This window comes from Ochotona curzoniae, unplaced genomic scaffold (genome assembly GCF_017591425.1).
Source record: "Ochotona curzoniae isolate NIBS_2020 unplaced genomic scaffold, NIBS_Ocur_1.0 contig_3190, whole genome shotgun sequence".
NCBI classification, from domain to species: Eukaryota; Metazoa; Chordata; class Mammalia; order Lagomorpha; family Ochotonidae; genus Ochotona; species Ochotona curzoniae.
In genome coordinates this window covers 817,979-841,831 of record NW_024465751.1, presented here as the reverse complement: position 1 = coordinate 841,831, position 23,853 = coordinate 817,979, and the positions used below count along the sequence as shown (strand labels likewise).

Genomic DNA, 23,853 nt, shown 5'->3' with positions numbered 1-23,853 from the left:
GATGCAGGTTAATATGCCCGACCCAGGTGGCTCATTGTTTTAAGGACTGGGTTAACAGAAACCGAAGCCTGTGTGGTGAGGTTCACCTGGTTATTAACATGCACAGTTTACACACAGGTGGTCGATGCAAATAGCCTTGCTGAGAGGAACTGAATAACACTCACGCCCTTTTCTGCTGGAGAAGTGCTCTTGGACTGTGAGAACTTCCAGGCTTACACTGGCAGCCACAAAGGAAGAGAATTCATCGGGAAGGGGAATCCAAATCCTGTGGCAACGATGGCAGTTGTCATTCAGTCAGGCGGCAGGCGTGGAGAGGGAGACGCTGCCAATCTGCCTGCAGAGGACACCCTGGGAGGCCACATAGTGTCACCAGTCAGACCAGGGGTCCAGCCAGGCTCTGCCTGAGCCCAGCGCTCACACCGTCTCGGCTACTGCGGGCAGCTCAGACGGTGAGTCCTGCAGCTTTCCAGTTCTGCTGCTGACTTTATGCTTCAAAGCCTTGCAACGACAAGCTGGCTGCTGAGTCTACGTCACTGTGCTACTTGCCAGTCCCTCCAGCATGTCTGCTCAGGGACCTGGCTCAACCCGGGCTCCGTTCCCTTCCTGGTCCAGACCACTACAGAACCACCAGCTTCCTTAACACTGTGGCAATCATAAAGATCTATTATGACTGAGTTTGCACAGACTTGCACAGAACAGAGCAGAAGCCCGACACGCATGCCCTCTCCCAGGAATCCCCACTGAGTTCTCTGGACCGTCATGCAATAATGACGCCAGGCTCCCCACCCCCCACCACCCTAGCAGAAAGCAGCATCCTTCACAGGCTCCTCGCTATAACCATCTTGCTGATCCTCAGGCTGTTTGGTGACTTTAAAAGAACCCCCTGAGCCAGGGAGACTGTGCCTGACCACCCTGGGACCAAACATCTCATTCTTAAAGCCCATGCACGTGTCTTGCCTCTTTTCAACCTTGCTGTGCTCCTTGTACTACTTGGCGGGGAGAGAGGAGCTGGGGCTCGAGGCCACCTGATGACCTGGAAGGGGTGAAGGACTAAGCAGTAACGGAAGGGCTGTGCAGTCCTGCGCTCTTCAAGCTTGCGAAGGAGCCGAGTCTCACCTCTGCTGAGCAGTCTGCCATGACTGAATCTATCATGTCAACGGCTCTATTCATTTTCACATTTACGCACCGACAAATATTTATTCAATGCAGCTTAGGTGCCAGAAGAAAATGTAAACAGAGCACCTCACAGAGCTTACTCTAAGTAGCAGAGATAAGGAAACACACAAGATGCCAGCTGCTGTCACACATGTGCTAAGACAAAGAAGGTTCAAGAGAGCCGTGTGTCTACCTGGGGAAAGGGCCAGAAGAAGGCAGAACAAGTGCAAGCCAAGCTTGGGGCGGGTGCAGCACGAGTGTGCCTGCAACAGCAACGGGCAGGCGTCACAGCCAGGCCAGGCAGGCACCTGTGGCAGGCACCTGCTGCTGTCTGTCCCTAAGTGTGACCAGAAGACACAGAAGGGATGGATATAGAGGCAGGAGAGTGGCTGGTCATCCCTTTTCTCTCCTTCTGGAGTCTCTGACAACAGCATTTTCCACCATCTGGTCCACAAAACCCAAGTACTGGAAACATTCTGGGAAAGGCTGGGATCACTGCAGCCTGTGAGCCCTAACACAACACCTGCCAAGTGGCCCAAAACGAGCACTGAATGGAACACACTCGGCACAACACTGCCTCTTGCCAGCCGCCGTGTGAGTCAGCCCTTCTCTCCACATTCCTGCTGCACTGCCCACGGAGCCAGGGCAGCACTAGCCACTGCAGACTCCCTACCCAGAGAGTGTAAGAACAAATGCCCCGGCTGCTGGTGCCCAGGTCAACCTCACTACTCAGCGTTAAATGTGCCCAGGAGCAGTCACTCTCCCACTGAGAGGCATTTCACCACACTGACTCTCAAACCCCTAAGTCCCGCCACCCGCCCAGAGTCAGATGGAAAATATAGACACAACAGGATGGAGGACAGCCCCAGGGTGAGCTCTGTGCCTGTAAGTCATCCAGCAGAACCAGGCAGGACCACCAACTTGCAGCAACAGAACCACCCCACTGGCATCAGGCCACCAGGTGAGGATGGCGGGATCTGCCCCATTGCTACACAGGAAAGCAAACACCTCACACAGAAACAGGACTGACACTGTGAAGGCCAAGGCCCTTGGCAATGCTCACAGGGGAGACTGCCCAGGATGGCTGCACCTGGAATACCACCTTCCACCCCAAGCCCGAGTACAGGGGCAAGCAGAACAACTGAGAGCCACGCTCTGCCTGCCCCCAGCAACAGCATCACTAGGAGCCTGCGGATGCAGCCTCAGGAGGCGGTGGGCAGGGGGCGGAGATGCCCATAGGAAGGCGAAGGCCCCAGCCCAGCTGCCTGGGAACAGGTGCACACGGGCTTACATGCCTCACGGGTCGCCTCCTGCAGAGGACCTCCAGATCACCACAGGACACTGCTGTGAGCTCAGCACTGCCAAGTGCCACTCCTGCAGACCGACTGTTGTGCTGCATGCTGACCTGCAACCCCCACCCTCCTGCAGGTGGTGCTGGCTTTTCCTGACCTGCCTCCCCAGGCTCTGCAAACCACAGAGCAAAAGGCTGGCAACTGGTTCCAGCCACGGTCATCTGCCACAGCAATGAAGCCAAGCCTAGCGCCCAGTGCAATGGCTCAGTGGATAAATCCTCGCCTTGCACGCACTGGGATCAGATATGGGCACCGGTTCATGTCCTGGCTGCTCCACTACCCATCTATCTCCCTGTTTGTGGCCTGGGAAAGCAGAAAATGGCGCAAAGCGTTGTGACCTTGTATCCAAGTGGGAGACCCGGAGGAAGATCTTGGCTCCTGGCTTCAGATCAGCTCAGCTCCAAACATTGTGACCATTTCAGAAATGGATCAGTGGGTGGAAGATCTTTGTCTCTGTCTCTCTTTCTCTTGGAAAAATCTCTTATCAATACAATTATTAAATATTTTTTAAAAACCTGCAGAAGAATCCAGGGGAACAAAAGCTGGTCTCCACATCATGGAGAAGGCACAGAGGTGCCACGGTTTGAAAATACAGCCAGGAACAAATTAAGCAATTTAAAAGAAGAAATGTTTTAAAGCCGTGGGGCACCACAAGTTCAAAACTACCTTGCGCAGAAGCAATTATCTCATCACAATAAATAGCAGTAAATCAATCCACACTAATTGTTTTTCATGCAAGAGCCTGGAAGACTCCTTAGCGCTTTCTGATTATTGATTTTTTTATAATTGCTCGTGCTGTCAAAAATGCAATATTTCCAGAAAAGATACTGCACACTCTTAGGATTTTAATTTAACATAAAACAATCCAATTTCCTTTTTTTTTTTTTTTTTTTTTTGTCCAGGGGTACTTTAAAAATCCCCAGAGCAGTGACACTGAAGGTGGCACAGGGATTTTCTGCAGGGAATTTCCAGTTCAAAGAAACTTCACAAATGTCCCCTCTAACCATCACCACCCCATCCCGGACCTTTGCACCCCAACCCACACCCATTCTCAAGAGAACCAAGAGAAAGCTGCACTGCCTCTGACTCCTCACTCTACTGCAAACTCTGAAGTAAGAAGGGAAAAAACGACCACTGCCCCAAGCAGCTCTGCACGTCACTCCTTAGCCCTGGCCCCCAGCTCAGAAACTTCCACTGAACTGACAGATGCCATGGCTGGGGACTTCAGACTCAGCGTTCCACTTGGAGATTTTGCTTGCGTCGGGACAACCAGATGTACAACTGCAGGCATACAATCAAAGCAGTGGAGGGGGAAAGAGACAAAGGGGTAGAAACGCCCTGCTTCTCTCAAGACTCACAAAGTCTGGTGGAAGGAAGACAGCGCCTTGTCTATGAGTGGACAGCCCTCACTGGCCCAGATCCGAAGGGGTAACTGCTGCCCGGAGCATCCTACTTGGCTGGACTCGGAGCCTCAGCAGCCTCCCTATAAAATGCAGCTGGAGTCCCTGTCCTCTGAAAATCTGAAATGCCCCAGAAGCACAATGCCCCTGATACAACAAGGGGAACAACCCACACCTGACCTTGTGTGGCCAGTCATACTCCAACACAGGTGGCACTAAAACTACCATGCAATGGTACCTGCAGGAACACATGAAATAAATGAACTTGATGTTTAAACTTATATCCTCAAGATAGCTCAGTTATACACCAATATTATACAACCTGAAAACAAAATCTGAACCCTTCAAGTCCCAAGCATTTTTGACAAGGGATACTCGGTGGGTACCTATTTTACAGTTTTTCAGAGTAATTCAAGGTGAGGCACGTGAAATACCTGCTACCACCCCTGCCCACGGCCACCTGTGCCGTAACCACGCTACGTACGTGCGCATTCAGCCCTGTGAGGGAGCTTTGCAGAGACCATCTCCTGGGTTACAGAGGTTGAGCATGAGCAAAACTACAAGACTGTAAGCAGTGCTGGGTGACCCAGCCATCCAAGGGGCCCAGAAACTCTGCTACCCTGCACACGCACGTGCTTCCACACAGCCCTGCTGATGTGGGACCCCTCTGTAAAGCCCTGACTTCCCCTCCTTGCTCTCAAAGTTTAGAGCAGAAACTGGGAATATATATTTACCAGCTCCAACCTACGCGGGCCTCATGCAGACACTACAAACACTAGGCCTTAGGATCCTCCATGCACCGGTGCCCCGTGCCTTTAATATCCATGACTCGTATCAATTTCACATGCGCAGTGTAAGTCTAGGAATGCAGCAAGAGAGGACATGAACTCCCTTTGATTCGTGGATGTCCAAAATCACAGAGCTTTCTAGTTGCTGTTGTTTTTAAAGCTGCAGGTTTTGCACAATAGGGTAATACATGAACCCAGTTAAAACATGACTTTTTAAAATTACAGTGACAGTAGCAACCCATATCAGGGTGCTGGCTTGTGCCCAGCCCTTCTGCCCTGATTCAGCTCCCTGCCAGTGTGACTGGGCAGCCAGAAGATGGCCCACGTGTTGGAGTGTGCCACTCACCTAGGAGCCCCAGATGAAGTTCCTGCCTCCCAGCCCTGCCTGGTGCCACCATTTGAACAGGGAACCAGCAGTGGATCAAAGATCTTCTCTCTCTTGCTGTGTTACTCATTCAAGTAAATAAAATAAACTGGTTGTTTAATGAATTATATAGCTGTAATAATTATCTTATTAGACATCTGGGTTTCCATAGAGCTTCGTGGGTAACTTCCTTGTTGCACCTAGGTGTTTCTGTTCTGCTGGATTTTTTTGCTGCTCCTGGGACCTGTGATGCTGTCGGACGGAGTCCCGGCTCCATCCCGAAAGCCCATTCCTGGAACACAGCGCCTGATGCAGCAATGCCTGGCACCGGTGAAGGAATGAAGAAGCATTTTATTTAATTGAACAAAAGGAACAAATTCAAAGTTGGACCGGAGCTGCCAGCTCTCGTGCTACAGAGCAGGGTGAGCCCAGTTCACAGCAACCTGTTATATATTTTCTGAGCAAACAGAGAAGAGGTCCAAGGCTCCAGACACAAAGGTATGCCAGGCTGATTGCTCCGATTCATCAACACACACTGCAAACACTCGTTGAAAGGTCACATTGTAACTCCAAAACATGAACAATCATTGTTAAAAAAAAATCATATGAAAAATCAAATACAAAATTTTCTTGTATTTATGCTGTTTCTTAGCATTCTGAATAGTACATTGTGATAGCAGGCACACCACAGGGCACTTGGGAAAAGTTCATCAAAGATCATGAACTCAGCCACTGACATCCCCCTTACCTCTCACCGCTTTTCTAAAAATGCCTTCCACAAATTTTAAACTGAAAATAGGCAACGGCTGAGGTTTCCTGGCACACAGGCAGCAGACAGTGAATGCATTCAACATAAACAGAAAATTTATGTCTTTTCAGATGTTAGCTGTGACTGCTTCCCCTCCTATCCCTAACTGAAAGGCTCTTGGCCATGAGAGAGGCATCCCTCACCTTCCAGAAGCCACAGCAGTACAAGGATCAGAGAACTGCCTGCCCAACAGCCCATAGGGTTTCTGTTTCAGGACTGCAGGCAGCTCCACTAGGAAGGAAGTGTCAGCATTCCTTCTTAGTGTCACACGGAACAGCTCCACAAAGGCACAGATTTCACAGACAGCTGATTCCAGATGGATTTTTTTCTTTTTTTTTTGCAGAGCTGTGCATCACACATCAAATCTGCGACTTGTTTTCCAGAAATCAGGGACTGTTGGTGCATCTGCAATCCCACAAAGGAACGAGGCCATGGTGCAAACTCCCCAAAGCTAAGTCCTGGACAGTGTGCTGGTGCAGTACAAAAAGGATGAGAGGCAGCATTGAGAGGGGAAATGCAGGGTGAGCCTGCAGGGCAAGGACCTTCATAGCAGAATCAGACACCTGAAAACTAGGGAAGAGAAGCAGCCCTGCGGAGTAGACACTCTCACTGAGAAGCAAGCCAGCTCTCAGGAACGCGGTGTGGGAGACACAGCTGGCAAAGGTTCACTGTGCTGAGCATATTTAAACGGTCATGCACATTGCAGAGGAGTGTAGCAAGGCAGAGGGCTACGAGGATTGCAACTCCATGAGCAAAAAGGCCATGCCATGGCACCAAGGCACAGGGGGAGAGGCTGTCACCAAGGCACAAAGGGACAGACTGCACAGCTGGAGCAATCTCACAAGAAGATTAAGAGGAAACATAGGAGGAGTCTGTAAGGGAGCAATATCCAGGAGCGGCCGATCCCTCCTGACTTGCATCTTTGCTACCCATAATACACACAGTAAAAACGGCAGGTGCAATTCTGCTTTTTTCCCCATGTTTCAAGCACCTTACAGGCACCTTGCCCACAGACACAGGTGCAAATGATAGGGCTGGATCCATCGACAGTCTTGATGCAGAGCCACACTGTCCAAGCACAACAGGCCTGGACCCCGAGAAAAGGGCTTCCCCTAAATCTGCAGAAAATAAACCGCTGGCAACTTTCATCCCTGACACAGCACACTGTCCACTTCCTCCCTGCAAAACAGAGAAGGTTACCAAGTGGGGACCAGGGATAGGGAAGCAGATGGAGTGGACGGGAAAGTCCCCAAGTGCATGTGGCCTTCACCACAGGACTGCTGATGCTCCAAGCAGGCGAGGGAAGAGAGAACTAAGGAGCAGAAAGTCAGGAGTGGGGCTGGACAGTAACAGGAACTCTGGCAACCAGTAGAGCTGGCGGCTGGCCTGAAGAGCATCCACATGATTTAGGAAGCCAGCAGGCAGGCTGTAAAACACAGTGTCTTCCGGAGTCCCGCTGATGCTCCAACACTCAGCCTTCCTCAAAAGAAAGGCCCCCATCGTACTCTCAGAACATCTGAAGACAGCGGAGGTCGAGCCCTAGAGCTTCCCAGAGCCCAGACCCGGCCCCCCAACATAGGGACTGATTTGTTCCTCCATCAGGGTTCATGCCGAAACTTCCACCAGGTCTCCCCAAGTTCAGCAACTCACTCACTGCAAGGACTGGCAAGGTTCAGCACTCAGCAGTATTCAAGGCTGCTATGCATCACAGAGAACGGGTACAAAGAAGAATTTGCAAGGGGAAGAAGCATGTGGGGTGGTATCCAGAGCAAGCCAGGCACAAGCCTCCCAGAGTCCCCTCTAGGTGGGGTACCAATGACATCATGCGAGTTAGGTTGGGTTGAGCTAAGCCACAGCACTCAGAGGTGGGCACGAGAACTGGGCAGGATTCAGGCTGGCCATGCTAGGTTGCAGCAGAAGCTGCCACATGAAAAACCCAAGCTGGCACATGAAAAAACCAAGGCTGGGGTTGGGCCTGATGGGGGGTTATTTGGGGTCACCCCAACTAGGTTGCAGCACCCACAGGTATGCGCGAGGACCAGGTCTGTGGTAGGGTGACTGGGCTGAGCAGCAGCACCCATTGGTTCAATGGGATATAGGACTGAGGCAGAACTGACCAAGCTACATCTGCTGGTATGTGCATTGGCTAGCACAGGCGACAGACCACAGCTGACTGTACTGTACTGGCTGGCACACACACAAGTCAAGTCTGAGGCCACCACCACACGAGGTTTCTTGAGGGAATGCCCGAACAGACCGCTGGACTTACATCCTGACCACAGGGTATATTTTGACCTTGGAATGCATGTATCAGAACTGGATCTCCTCGACTGCTGATGCCTATGCAGTGGACAGCATGTCCAGCTGCACATGGGACATGATGGCCAGCTCATCTAGGCCAGCAAGGGACATCAATTGCCTTGTTAGAGGATGGAAAGCAGAACAGGTTCGACAATTCTCCTGGCCAATCTTTGCAGCATGTTCCTGGGGCCGTGTGTGCACTAAGATGGACTTTGTCAATCAACAGACCTTGGAAAGATTTTCTCAACCCTGAAATAATGAAACTGACCATGACTCAGCACTACCAGAACTACTCAGGCAAAACCCTCAGAATATCCTTCCCCACATCGGATCTCTAAAGCATCATCAATAGCTCTCTCCCATGCGTGAGAACTAATGTAGTTTGACAACAAGGGTTAGCCATCTCCGCCTTCTCCCCTGCAATGCAGGAGAAAACGAAAGGGGCAGAAGCATCCCACCCACCCTCCTTGCCAACCCTCCCCGCCCTCATCGAGGCCCACATGGCATCCACCCACCCTCCTTGCCAACCCTCCCCACCCTCATCGAGGCCCACCTGGCATGCCTCCCACTCAACTATGTGAACAACATTAAAAAGAAAATCAAAAGATTTTAAGAGAGAAAGATAATGGTCCGAAACTGGTTAAAAGCTAGCAATCCATAAATCCAACTGAGGCAAACACAGAAGAAATGAAACCTAGACTTACTGATGCTAGTATCATGAGAAATTAGAAAGCAAAGAAAAATCGTAAGACCAACTAGAGTGGAAAAAATTCCATTCCTTACAAAAGAATGATGAAGAGGGTTAGAAAGAATGCAGGACAAAGACTAGAATCACAGCTTCTGTAAGACTGATGTGCTCTTCAAATCAACTGCCATCAAAATAGGCCAAGGCATTTTCAAATAGAAAAAAAGGAAAAAAAAAAAAAACAGAATGCAGCTCCACTACTCCAGCTTAGAAGAAACGCTGAAAAAAATTCTCTATGGTAATGGAAAACATCAGGAAGACGCTGAGGCTTGCAAGGGGGAATGAAGAATATGGAAAAAATATATATATAAAAATTTATAGTTACTACTAGATCTTTTAAATTAAATTTTAACTAAGTACTCAATTTTTTATTTGTAAAGTTTTTTAAAAGTCACATGTCTGATGGACTTTAGCAAAAATAAAGATGCTACACACTGAAGAGCTTACAACATCAATAGACTAACACACATGACAACAGCACACAGCGCAGAAGGAGAAGTGGCATTGCTTCAGGGTTCATACGCAGTGAATGTGCAGCATTTCAAACTGTCTAACATCTGAACTGCAACATTTACGCTAAACAGTGTTTTCATAAAGATAATGCAACACTAAATTAAATACTAAATACTGAATTAAAGGCGTAATTTATAAGTTAATCGTCAACAAATCTCAATTGAAAGATAACTCCATAAAATATCTATTAATTCTCAAAACTTCCAAGGTCATAAAGAAAAGGAAAAGTCTAAGAATTCACCAAATCAAAACAAAGCTTTAAAAAGAGGATAATGTGTTATTCTGATGGCATCCTTACACAGGAAAAGAACATTTGATTAAAAACTAAGGGAGTCAATAGGCCCGGCACAGTAGCCTAGCGGCTAAAGTCCTCACCTTGAACATGCCAGAATCCCATATGGGTGCCAGTTATAAATCTAGCAGCCCCGCTTCCCATCCAGCTCCCTGCTTGTGGTCTGGGAAAGCAGTCAAGGATGGCCTAAAACCTTGGGACCTGTATCCACGTGGGAGACCCGGGTGTCCTGGCTTCTGGCTCCTGGCTCTGGGCTTCAGATCAGCTCAGCTCCAGTTGTTGTAGTCACTTGAGAAGTGAACCAGTGGACAGATGTTTCTATCTCTCTCAGTGGATTGTACACAGCCATTGTGCTCAAACTTGGCTCATAGAGTCATCCCTGGGTACCAGCAGAGGCCTGGCTCCAGGACACTAGGGTAGCAAACACACAGGTAGAGGAGGGGTGAGTATCTGACCCAGCAAGCATGAAACCAGTCAGGACATCTGCATACTGCATCAGGGTGCTTAGGTGGAGCTGATACTCAAATCTGGCTCCTGTCACCAGCTTCCTGCTAACACACGCCCTAGGAGGCAGCAGTGACAGGCCAAGTGTTCAGGTTCCTGCAACCCATGTGGCAGGCTAGGATGGACTTCTCAGCCCTCGGCTTCAGCACTGGTCCCAGTCCAGCCACTTGGGAAGCAAACTCAGATGATTTATTCACATATTTGAAAGGTAGACACGTGGAGAGCTTCAGCCACTGGTTCACTTCCCAAATGGCTGAAACTGTCATGGCTGGTTCCGGTATGAGCTGAGAACCTGGAACTTCATCCAGGCTGCCCATGTGAGCACGGAGCCCAAGAATTTGCTCCATCTTCAACTTGCTTCCTAAGTGCATCAGCAGGGACCTGGACTGGAAGTGGAGCAGGAAGGGCTCAAACCTGCCTCCAAAGGAGATGCTGGTCTCACAGCAGGCAGCTTAACCCGCCGTGACACAATGTGAATCTCAAAATGACAAAAAGACCAATGACAGTCCAAGCAAATGGGAAGGCCTCTTTAGTAAATGTTGTTGGGACAACTGGCTGATAGCCTGTAGAAACAAAAAGATAGACCCACATCTATCACCATACACTAAGATCCAATCTACATGGATAAAAGACCTAAACCTACATCCAGAAACCTTCAAACTCTTGCAAGAAAATGTAGGAAATACCCTGCAAAACCTAGGAGTAGGTCCCGACTTTCTAAGAAGGACACAAAAGCAATAGCAGTTGAGAACAGAATAAACAAATGGGACCTCATCAAACTAAGAAGCTTCTGTACAGCAACGGAAACAATCAGCAAAGTGAAAAAGCAACCCACAGAGTGGGAGAAGATCTTTGCACACTACATAGGTGATAGGGGGCTAATTTCCAGGATATACAAAGAGCTTCAAAACAACCAAAACACCAAAACAAACAAGCTACTCAAGAAATGGGTACGGGAAATGGGCAAACATTTCACAAAATAACTTTTTGTAAATACTACTCTTAAACTGCAGGTGAGCAAGCCCCATATATAAACTGGCATAATATTTGCATATAACGTACCCATTTCTTCCTGTATACTTTAAGAGATGTCTAGATTACTTGCAATACCTAATACACTGTAAATGTATGGAAATACGAGGGTGTCTTTAAAGTTTCAGGAAAACACATTATTTACCTGAAAAACTGCATGTTTCACTATCCTTTCGTGTTTACGGAATGATGACAAGATACATACAAGACTAGCCAAAGCAAGAGTCCTCTTCAATTGAGTGTCCCTTTCAAAGCAAAAGATGCAACTTTCAAAATAAAGTCACTTCTGCTGCCTGGACACGGAGCTTGCATCTGCATTAAGACTCAGAGACATGTCTGCTTCTATTTCCTTTTTTAATGTTTTTGTCATAGAGGTCTTTCATATATTTAATTAGCTTAATTTCTAGGTATTTAAGATTCCTCTAGAAATCTGACTCTTAATACAGACCATATTACCAAAAGTAATATACAGATTCAACAACATTCTTCTCATAAATAGAAAAGATGATACAAAAGTTCACCTGGAATCACAAAAGACCACGAATAGCCAAAGCTATCCTGAAGAATAAAAACCAAGCTGGAGGAATCACAGTTACAGACCTCACGACATACGACAGAGCAGTGATCATCACAACAGCCTGGTACTGGCACAGAAACAGAGAAGATCAGTGGAACAGAATAGAAACACCAGAAGGGAGTCATCACATGTATAGTCAACTCATCTTTGACAAGAAAACTGAAAACAATCCAGGCAAAAAGCCTGGTCTCTTCAACAAACACTGTTGGGACAACTGGATAGCAGCTTGCAGAATAAAGAAGCAAGACCCACACCTGTCACATACAAAAATCAGCTCTAAATGGATCAAGGATCCAAATCTATACCCAGAAACCATCAAACTATTAAAGGAAAACATAAGAAGCACTCTCCAAGACATATGAATGAGGAAAGACTTCTTAGAAAAGGCACCAAAAGCAAAGGCAACCTAAGCCAAAATGAACAAATGAGACTAAATCAAGTAAAAAGCTTCTGTACAGCAAGGGAAACAATTAACAAAGTGAAGCAACCAACAGAATGGGGAGAAAATTTCTGCAAACTACACAAGTGATAGGAGTCTAATACACAGGATTTACAAAGAGCTTCAGAAACCCAGGGACAGAAAAAAAAAAAAAAAACTCTAACAAAATGGGCAAAAGAAATAACAGACATTTCTCAAAAGAACAGACTCAAATGGCTAACAGACATATGAAAAGATGCTCAGGATCCCTAGTCATCAGAGAGATACAAATGAAAACCACGTTGAGGTACCACCTAACTCCAGTGAGACTGGCCTACATTCAGAACTCAATACCTGCTGGCATGGAAGAGGGGATAAAGGTACCTCCCTCACTGCTGGCGGGAGTGTAGGCTGTTACAACCACTGTGGAAATCAGTGTGGAGAGTGCTTGGAGAATTGCAAATAAATCTGCCATATGACCCAGCTATCCCATTCCTAGGAATATACCCAGTAGAAGTGAAATCTGCATGTGAGATTTGCAGCAGCACAATCTACAATAGCAAGGACATGGAAACAATCCAGATGTGCATCCAAGGAAGAGTGCTTAAAGAAACTGTGGTACATCTACTCCATGGAATACTACTCAGCTATTAAGAAGAGTGAAATTATACTATTTACAACTAGGTGGTCTCAACTAGAGACCATTATGCCCAGTGAAATGAGTCAATCACAAAAGAGCAAATACCACATATTCTCTATAATATAAGGAAACCAGCATGAAAAGTGCAACTTCAATTACCTGATCCACACTGGTTTTTTTTTTTGGGGGGGGGGGGCGGGGGGCTGTATCCCATGTGTTTTAATGTTTTTGATTTCAGTTGCATTTATTCCAAATACTTTCTTTTCTCTTGTCTAAGTCATCGCTGGCTCACGGATCACACAGTGGCATCATTTTCCCAAAGGTACTTTCGTGTTTGCTTTTCGTCACCTATGTGCTGCTTACTCACTGGTGCGTTTTTTTCATGATGCTGTTAAATGTTGTTGTTGTTGCTGTTCCTGTGGCTGTTGTTTTCAACTCATATCAGTTGTTGACCTTGTTTCATGCCTTCTCAGTTATGGAAATGTATGTGATTCAGTACCGGGATCTACCATATCCAGATGTGGGGGTACAATGCAACATGCATCCCTTAACTGTTACACTATCACACCAGGCCCACAGCATCAGTTGTTTGTGTGTGTGCGTGTGTGTGTTTTAAGATTTATTTATTTTTATTACAAACTCAGATATACAGAGAGGAGAGACAGAGAGGAAGATCTTGCGTCTGATGATTCACTCCCCAAGTGAGCGCAATGGCCACCAATCCAAATGCTGCACCAATCCAAAGCTGGGAACCTGGAACCTCTTCCAGGTCTCCCATGCAGGTGCAGGGTCCCAAAGCTTTGGGCTGCCCTTGACTGCTTTCCCAGGCCACAAGCAGGGAGACGGATGTGAAGTGGAGCTGCCAGGATTAGCAGCGGCGCCCATATGGGATCCCGGCGGGTTCAAGGCGAGGACTTTAGCTGCTAGGCCACACTACCAGGCCCCCACAACATCAGTTTTAAAGGCAGGTTGGCCGAGTGCTGAGCAGGAGTTTTGTTTTTAATTTTTTTTTTAATTTTTGAATTTTACAGAACTATTTTGGAGACTGGGATTTCCCCCATCAAAATCCCACCACCCTCTTTGACTGATTTTCTGAGCAGGAGCTTTTAATAGAACATGTTACAGCCTGTTATCAGCGCCCACATCAGGGCATTGGGGCTAAGCAGCTGTGACCACCTGTATTTCACAGACTCTGAACAAATGCAGAGAGCCAGCTGGGCCCCTGCCATAAGCCCCCTTGAGTGCTAGCCCCTGCTCGCACAATGGCCTTCCAGGTGGGCCTTGTGACACCTGCTTCTCCATCGCTTCACCTGAGCTAATCCAGATCCGAATATGCCACACCCTTTCCTCTTCACCCCTGCAGGTGTTTAGGGCAGGTGCACACCTTCCCTCTGCATCTGCTCACCCTGCCCTCTGACTTGCTTTCCAACAGTGATGCTGCCCATCTAGTGAGATGATGTATTCGACACACTGCACAGGAACTCAGACTGCACATGTACCAGAACTAGGCCTGGAAGGGACGCGGACCTGAACACAGGCTGACCCGAACACCTTCACTTCTTGGGCTCCCCCGGACCCCACATCCTCTTACCTTGAAGGAGGCATGCTGTTCCATGTGCCGCAGCAGCTGGGGCTTCTGGGCTGCCGTGTAGTCACACACAGTACACTTAAACTGCTTCCCTGCAAAGCAGCAGAGACAAAGTGAGGCTTGCCGGGCCAGCAGCCCTGTGCAGCGGGAACACCAGCATGCAGCCAGGCTGTCCCCAGCTGGCAGGGAGCTGATGGGGAGGGCACAGACACGAGGCAGACAGCTGATTCCAGCACCCGGTGACAGCCCTGTCACCTGGCAGCCCCACCTCCCTTCCCTGGCAGCCAGCTTCCACGGGCCAGTGCTCTCCCCAGCACTTGGCCCAGCCCTTCTTGCTCTGCAAGCGACCCTGCGTGCAACGCTTCTTGCACATGATTCTCTTACCTACAGGCTGCTGCGAGCCTTTAAGCCTAAACTGGCATCCGCCACTCTGACCTCTTCCCTGAACTGCGGACTTGAGTGTCTGCAGGACTGGCCACTTAGCTGGCCCACACATCCCAAGCTGGACTCAGTATCTTCCCCACCAAATACCTTCTCATCAGCCTTGCCCGTGATCACCCAAGTCAGACACCTGCTGGCCCTTAGTATTGCTGCAGTTTTTTCAATTACATTGCTACTTCAGCCTGTGATTCTGTCTACTGCTTTCCATGTCTGTCATCTATTCCTCCACAATTATTTTATAATTCTTCCAGAGCGGTTGGGGTTCACCTCATTACTTTCCTCTGTAAACACAGAAGCTCCCAAATCAGTTTTCTTGCCTTCACAAAACCCTCACATCCATCCATCATTCCTGACCCCTACATGCACTTTGCCTCTCTACCCTCTGTCCAGGTGATGGACAGCATAAACCTTTCTGAGCTCTCTGTATCAGCCACCAGTGATGGCCACTGTAGAACAAGATCAGAATCCTAGGGCCTGGCACCAAAGTCTGTCCAGAACTTTCCCCACTCCAGCTCACTCTCAGGCTTCCTTCCCTGCCTGTACCTCATGCTTGGGCTGTTACACAGAACTGCTGGCCTGTATGACTTCGGATCCACTTGCCATTCCTCCTGCTCCTTGGCCTTTGCAAACATCACTGATGCCTGAGAGGCACTGTCTCTCAGCATCTGACCATCTTCATCTTAACTCAAAAAGCTCACATTGAGTGACATCTCCTGGAACTGGGCCAAGGCTCTGATGGACAGCCATGTCCTCCATGTGCACCTGGATATGCTGTCCACTGCTCCATCTGAGCCTCCTACATGCATGCATTCCATGGTCAGACCATGGAACCTGCAATTCTCTTCATGATTGGGGTTCTGAGATCAGCAGTTCAGTTGGAGGAATCCCCAAAGAAACTTCACCTAAGGTAATCCCAGACCTGATTTTTGTGTGTGTTTGCCAGTACAGGCAGCAGCACAATCCGTCTCCCCAGTCATCTTATACATATGCTGGTGATTGCAATTGCTGGGTCAGTTCTGTTTCCAACCCTGTCTTCCACACGAACCAATGGGTGTTGCAGTCAAGCCTGATTCTGCCCAGCACACATTGGCCATCGCACAAACCAATGGGAGCTGCAGCCTAATAGGGGCAACTCCCAATAAGCCCACCATACCTGCCCCCTGCCCTGATTCCCATGCTTGCCAGTATGTACAGCAGACTTGTCCAGTCTGTCCCACATCCCATTCAGCTCTTATACACGTCAACGGGCATTGATCCTAGCTCAACCCAACTAACCCTACTTTCTAGCCCATACACATGCTGGTAGTTGCCGTTCTGTCTAGCCACCCCTGCCCCAATCCTGGTTTTCATGCTCTCCAATGGGTAGCCCAAGAGAGAGGTGCCCATTTTTTCCCTACTAGGCCACTCCCACTCCGAGATTATGCTCTCTGCAGATGGTTCGGAGGTTTAACTTAACAGAATTAGACCCCGGCGCCACCTTCTGCCAGCTGATGCTGTGGCAATGCCTAACCAACACTCACCCACTATGACTTATGCTTACACCAGTAGGAACAGTCAGCCCAGCCTGGCTTTTCCCTGATCCAGCTCACAGGAGGCACACAAGTTTTCTAGCCCTGCCTGGTCTGATCCACCCCCTTCCCAACTCACGCCCTCCAGTCAGTAGGAGTGGAAGTCCAGCAGGGGAGCCCTCCACATTCCCCCTACCAGCTTTGCCCCCTCCCCTGCTGGTTCTCACATGTGTTGGCTGGGTGCTGTGGCCCAGTCTGGCATGGTCCCCCTTCCCTCAGTTTTTTGCCAGTGGGTGCTGTAGCCTGGCCCAGTCCAGCCCACCCCAATTCCAGCTGATGCTGGTGGGGGTTACAGCCTAACCCAGCCAAGCAGACACCCAATCCCAGCCATACTATGTACTGGTATGTGTTGTGACCAAACCTGGCACAACCCACACTCTCTTCTGATACTCAGATTCGCCAGTGGGTGATGTGAACTGCTTCAACCTGGTCCACCCCCAACCTATTCAAATGTATCCTGGTGGGTACCTTTCCCTGGCCTGGTCTGACTTACTCCCTATCGTGGTTCTTGCACTCACCTGCAGGGACTGTGTTCCTACAGAGAAGTTTCCCAAGCTCCTCCATCAGAACCTCTCCCAATGCCAGATCTCGTGCATACTGGTGGGTCCATGGGCCAGCCCTATTTAGTCCACCTCCTGTCCTGGCAGGAAGTAGTGGCCTTTCCTGATGTTTCAGCCCAGACAAGGTTAGTCCATACCCAGATACAGCTCTCACCTAGCCTAGTCTGTTTCACATACACCCTGGTTCTCCAGAGCACCAGATGGTGCTAGAGTCTAGCCTGGGTTGGTGCGCCCAGCCCACATCTGTGCTAAAAGACACTGCAACCATGTCCAGACCAGAACGCAGCCCCCACTCCAGCCCCCGCACTCACCATCAGGAACCCCAACCCAGCCAGGGTGTCCTCTTAGCTCCCCAACCAGGTCTGTTCCCAGCCATAGATCATATGTGTGCTAGTAGTTGCTCTAACCTAGCTTGGCATAGCCCCTCATCTGTCTTGGCCTTTTCTTTCAATGCTGTGTCCTGGCATCCCTGGCTCATGCATATCAGCCAGTGTAAGGGGCCTAGCTCAGCATGACCTGTGCTCCATCCTGATTTCTGTTCTTGCTTGTGAGCTAAGGTTTGCTCGGCCCTGCCCAGTCCACCCCCTTCCATAACCAATTCACACATTAGCCAGCCTTTGCAGCTACCATGCTTGCCCAACCCCCAGGCCTAAATCATGTGATCATCAGTGAGAGTTCCCACTGATCCAGATCCAGATCTCATACATGCCAGTGGGTGTTAGGCCAGTGCCTGGCATAGTCTGTCCTTCCATTCTGGCCTTGTATGAGCTAGTGAACATCGCAACCTGGCACACCCTACTCCCTCTTTTAGGATGCACATTCGGGTGTTGCTGCTTTGACCTGCCCAGAAGTGATGGCAGGTTGTATGGTCACACATAGCTCAGCCTATCACCACCCCAACTCTTGAGCTAACCAGCAGGACCTGAATTTCCACATGGTTTGGCCCACACTTCCTCCACAGAATCTACTCCCAGACCTGGTTCTCTCATGTGCTAGTTACGGTCATGCCCCTGCCTAATGTGACCCATCCTCTGTTTCAACACTCTATCAGGTATTGGTACCAGCACTGCCAGACAGACCCCCAGCCATAACTTTCGTGTGGACTGGCATGTGGCAGTCAGAGATTGCCAGGGACCAGAGAACTGCCGAACAGCAGGGGTGACTCCATTTTGTTATTTCCTCACTTTGTAATGGTCTTGGAATGCAAGATTCAGTTATCCTTCACCTAGTTTCCTCGTAAGCTTTCACCTGTAATTGTTCACCCAAGATAACGGTTGTCATGGTGACCTCTGCCCTATCTGGCCCACATCCTTCTGTAAAACCTCCCCCCCCAGCCTTTACCTGCTGCTTAAATGCTGCCTGAGAAAATAAAGTTTCCAGAGCTTGATCAGACCTCCTGTCTTGCTCCCATTCTTCGTGTCTCCTGTCCCCCCCAATCGTCGGTTCTCTCCCCAGGTCTCAATTGAAGACCCCGCGGGCCGGGGCAAGAGATGCTGTATGCTAACAGCCTATCTGAGGATTCCCATGTGGCTGGTGAATTGGTCTGGCCAAAATGTATCTTATGGACTCTCTCCTCCAAACCACCAGGTCTCAGTCCTCATGCTTGTCAGCAAGTTCCATGACCCCACTGCTGGGAGTCACACAGGATTCATCCCTCACCTGCACTCACATTGGCCCTATCCATGGGTGTCCCTAGGCAGCAATTACATACACTAAAAACCCTAGAGCTCGCTGCCAGGCGGCCAGCAGGCAGAGCCGTAAGCCCATTGGGCAACTGGCCGCCAAAAGCCTAGGACTTGGTCGCTGTGTGGCTGCAGTGACCATGGCCTGAGTCTCCAGCATTGGGTCTGGCCTGGCTCAGGCACCCCTCATAGCAGCCATGCTACAGGGGGCTCCTTTTGCCCCAGGGGCCCTACAGCCAAACACTGTCCTGGCACTTCCTGCCACAAGATGGTGTCAGCAGGGCAGAGCCAGGAGCCTAATCCCATTCCTGAGATTCCCTCATGGTGTACTTACCCCGAGGGAAGACATCTCTCGGGCCTGGGAACAGGCTAGGACTCAATCACCACATGGTTGCAGTGCATGGCCTGAGTCCCAAGCATTGGGTCTGGCCTGGCTCGGGCACTCATTACATCAGCCACGTTGCAGGGGGCCTCTTTTGCCCCAGCCCCATGGCCGAACCAGAACTTTATCTCTTAAAGACGGTAACACCTCACATGCATCCATTCCAGTATAACCTCCACTACATCAGCTTCTCCACCAATCACACTGAAGAGTCAAGAAACCAGAGCGATGCTGTCAGGTTGCTCACCACAACATGGGGGAAGGAAAGATGATAGAACCATCCTCCCGGGAGACAGACCTCACTACTCAGCATCCAACACTTGAGCCAACGAGTGAAGGATGGAGTGCTAAGCGGAAGCCCTGGATCAAGGGAACCACCTCGCTGCTGATCAGGGCCAGCCCTAAGTGCAGGTACAGCTCGTGAGTCCCAGGAGAGATGGGGAAGCAGCTCCCACAGCCACGCCTCATCAGGCAGCAGGGCCTTGGGACGCAAATGACAGATGTCCTCAGCAGCCCTCCACCCCATTCCCGGGTCCCTGTCCAAGGCCTTAGAGTGCTCACAGAATCCTCAGCCGCCTCATTAACACTATGGAATGTAAATTCATGACTTCATAGAAGAGCAATGCCTGGTTGCTTTTGATCAAGAGACTCCTGAGCATGGACCAGCCAACCTCGGGAGCAGCTCGGCATAGATGGACCTCACAGGCAGGAGGATGGGCATCAAATGTCTGTGTGTCAGGTGCAAAATCCACACACCCAGGAAGAGGAAACCATCACCAAGCGACAAATGGTGGCACAGCACACTGGTTTAGTCGTACCTACTGGACAGTGAGGTGTCCTGCACTGTTGGACTCAGTGAGGACAGCCACATCCAGCAACCGAGCTGGCAGGCCAGGGGCATCAGCATCCTGCAGGGGCAGAGAACCCAAGGGGATCACCAGGTCCTGCAGTGTGAGGGGCAGAGTTCAGACCTGGATGCCAGAGCATGGCACAATTGGCCCAGAGGCGATGGGCATACGTGTACCAGTCAACCTAACATCAACAGCTGTCACACACAAATGGCTGCCCTCTGGCACTGCTCAAGAGGCCTGCGAGGAAATGTGCTCTCTCGCTGGCTCCTCGCAGCTTACCCTGTGGGGTTGCAGGCTCTGGTAGAAAAATGCAGCAGTCACCCTGGCTGCTATAAGGCTGGGCTGCAGCACCAGACCCACAGACAGCTAACAGGCACCTCTTAGGAACCAGGGCTGAGGGCATGCATAGCGGGAGTTCTGGGGAACCCAGGGAGCTCCAGGTCACACCCCTCCAGTCCTGCTGCTCTCTCCTCCCTGACAGTCTCTGAGATAAGCCAAGCCCTCAGTTCCCACCAAGGCAGCAGAAAATACCACACCGAAAGCAGCCAGAGTAGAAGCAGGGCAGGACTGCAAGCATATTCACCCACGGCCTCAGAGATTTCCACTCTTGCCCTTAGTCGCTGCCCCCAGGGCCTCACAGGACTGGCAGACCTGGGCCTGTGGCTCCCCGCAAGCTCTCTGAGCTTGGGCCCTGCCAAGTCCCATTTATGCCAGACAAAACCCATCCCACCTCCAGGCCTGGGGCCTCCTGGGACTCAATGGGGTCTGAGCTGTGTCTCTGCTTGATCCTTCCTGAGCCATTCAGTTTAGAGCACTCCCAGCTCACGGAATGACTCACTTTGAGCATAGCTAGATCCACATTTTCACTTTCGCATCTCAGTCTTCCCACTGTGGCACACATTTGTGCTGCACATCTTTTTTAAGATTTATTTATTTTGAAAGGCAGAGGCAGAGAGACATATTCTATCTGCTGACTCACTCCTCAAATGAGCCCCAAGCTGTAGCCAGGAGCCTGTAGCTTCTTCCAGGTCTATAGGTGGTTGTCAGGGGTTCAGGCACTTGGGCCATCTTTTACTGCTTTTCCTGGATACATTAGCAAGGAGCTGGAAAGGAGTAGAGCAGCCAGACTCAAACCAACGCTCACATAGATTTCAGCATCTCTATTGCCAGTTTAATGTGCTGGGCCACAAAGCTGGCCATAACATATTCTTGATCTAAATTGTAGGTCACATCTCTCATCCTTATCAGGTTTTCAGCTTCTAGGCAGTGGAGGTTTAAAAGGTTTTTACTTCGAGGCCAGGAGCGACAGCATAGCAACTAAAGTCCTCTCCTTGAATGCACCAGGATCCCATATACGTGCCAGTTCTAATTATGGCAGCTCCACTTCCCTTCCAGCTCCCTGCTTGTGCCCTGGGAAAGCAGTGGAGGAGGGCCCAAGGCCTTGGCATCCTGTACCTGCATGGGAGACCCGGAAGAGGCTCCAGGCTCCTGGCTTCAGAATGGCTCAGCTCCAGCTGCTGTGGCCGCTTGGGGAATAAACCATCAGATGGAAGATCTTCTTGTCTGTCTCTCCTCTTCTCTGTATATCTGACTTGCCAATAAAAATGCATCTTTTTTAAAAAGTTCAAGTAAAAGGTTTCTGTTTCAGGTGTTACTCATGTCCACTATGGTTTGCAAATGGCTCATCAGCAAAGCAGTGAACTGATCCATCATTAGTTGGTCATGTGATACTTCGTGGGAGGTGGGAATTGTGCAGACAGGATGTTTCCTGGGTGTTTTTCCTGTGTATCTGAGAACCTGGAAGTTTGGGAACTAGCAGGAGGGCATGGACTGAAGGCTGTTAAGCCACAATTCTGCCACTCTACATAATCAACAGATCACAGGGAAGCCATGGTAACCAGTACTATGGCACTGTCCACTACCCCCAAGCCCAGCCCAGTGACTGAGCCACAGTGGACGAGTGGACAGGCTTAGCCAGGAGTCTGAACTGCTGAAAGGAAGCATGACACCTGGGAGAGACTGACTGAGTCTTCGCACTGTGAGTGGAAGATATAAACAAGGCCATCGCAGGAGGCAGGAGAGGGGACGGGGACAGGTCAGCAGGAGAGTAAGGAGCAGAGATGAACTGCATCAAAAGCCACCAGGCTGGCAGGGCTCAGCCACTCTGCAAGCATCTCTGAGGGGCACCCTGTGCCAAGCCATGTCCAACAGCATGGCCCCTGTCTTCCTGGAGCTCACGATCACGGGGATGATCAGCAAGTGCACTGACACACCCAGGGGCAGGGGGCCAGGGCCGGAGGCAGGGGCTGGGGGCGGGGGCCGGGGGCCAAGGGCCCAGAGACGTCCAACAGGGATGGAAGGACGAGGAGGAGCAGCCATGGGACAAGGAGCTGGGGAATGCTGAGGGAGAAGTAACCGCAAAGAGGCACATCCCTCTTGCAGGGGCTTTGCAATCAACACCCTTGCCTGCACACTTCTTCTAGTGAGTTTCTGTCAACAGCAAACAAGAAGTCCAACTAGTAACAGCTGCTGAAGAAACCAGTGGACCAAGTGAACAGAAAACACTGAAAGTCAACAGATACAAAGGCTGTGGCCAAGCAAGCCGTGCGAAAAAAGGTAAAGGCAGAGCTGGCACCCACAGGAAGCCAGGTGCTGGTGAACACTGGGAACCAACGGTGCTGATGTTTACAAAAACAGCTCACTTAGTCTTCATTGCATCTGTTCAGTTTTATGAATTACAGATAAATTTAGGATTACAAAATGGTACAATGGTAGGAACTGATGTCTACTGAACTCAAGGAACTAGTCGATTTTAGTGATAAAAAGTGTCAAAATGAGAGTTAAGGTAAAATGCTTTCATATTTCTTGTGCAATTTTTTTAAAGCAAAGCTGGCAGTACAACACACAATTTCAATCAGCAAAACAAAACAGCCATCCAACAGCTGAAAATGTGTTCTACAGAAATACTTTAAAAGAAGGAAGAAGAAATTGACATGCACTGCAAAGTCCTCAGCCAGATAAGTTCACAATGGCAGTGGGTGGGGAGAATTAGCAAATGGCTATGCACTAATGCCACACCCTCCAAAACACCCTATAAACTGATGATAAAGTTAATTTGAAAGCCATGACATTTAAACCCTAGTCTATTCGCACCACCATAAGGAAGGGTTTATTGGGCGACAAAACCCAGGGCACACCTGAGCCATCTTGCTCATGGCTGTTGCAATGTAACCTGTGCTCCACAGAAAAGCATCTTTGCCTAAATGTGTTCTCACGCAGCATGCATGGAGCCAGGAGACAGGTCCTTCTACGTGGGACCATGAAGCACTAGCCGTGGTCCCTCAATCTGAAGCACCACGCAGCCTGGGACGCGGTCCTGAGCAGGTGCTTCCGCCCAACCTCTTGGCCAGGAAGAGCAGAGGCCCAGCTTATGGATGCTCTCCAGGCACCCCAATGGCACTCAGAGCCAAGGTTTACCCTTTGTCGAGGTCAGAAATCTTCTTCAGGTGAATGTGGTCAGCAAGGAGAATGAAAGAAAGCTGAGTCATACTGCTTTTTGGATAAAAACTCATTTGTGGAAGGCACTCCAAACCTACTGCAAAATCACCACCAAAGTGGGAAACAAGCTGATGCAGGGACAAAGGCTCCCTTGGTTACACGCTGCGAAATCAGACTCTGCTATGCAGGAAATTCCTCATCGTGGACCCAGAAGTCCAGGCGTGAACAAATTCATACTAACTCAGAGCACCTCCCAAGTGCAATGTTAGAAAAGAACTACACACACAACAAACAGACATTGTATGAATCAGTTTACATGTAAAGGTCACAGACAAGAGTGGGTATTTATCTAGTGGGTGACAGTGCCTGCATTACACATCAGAAGGCCCAGGTT

The 23,853-nt window shown here is 49.6% G+C and overlaps 1 protein-coding gene across 1 annotated transcript in view; it reads right to left on the bottom strand.

The window, feature by feature from the left end:
- ZFAT (zinc finger and AT-hook domain containing) overlaps positions 1–23,853 on the bottom strand; it is a 158,815-nt gene that overhangs the window by 52,816 nt on the left and 82,146 nt on the right. The window contains exon 11 of the mRNA XM_040979247.1: positions 14,481–14,569. Coding sequence (XP_040835181.1) covers positions 14,481–14,569 — 89 coding nt within the window. The remainder of the gene's footprint in view (positions 1–14,480; positions 14,570–23,853) is intronic.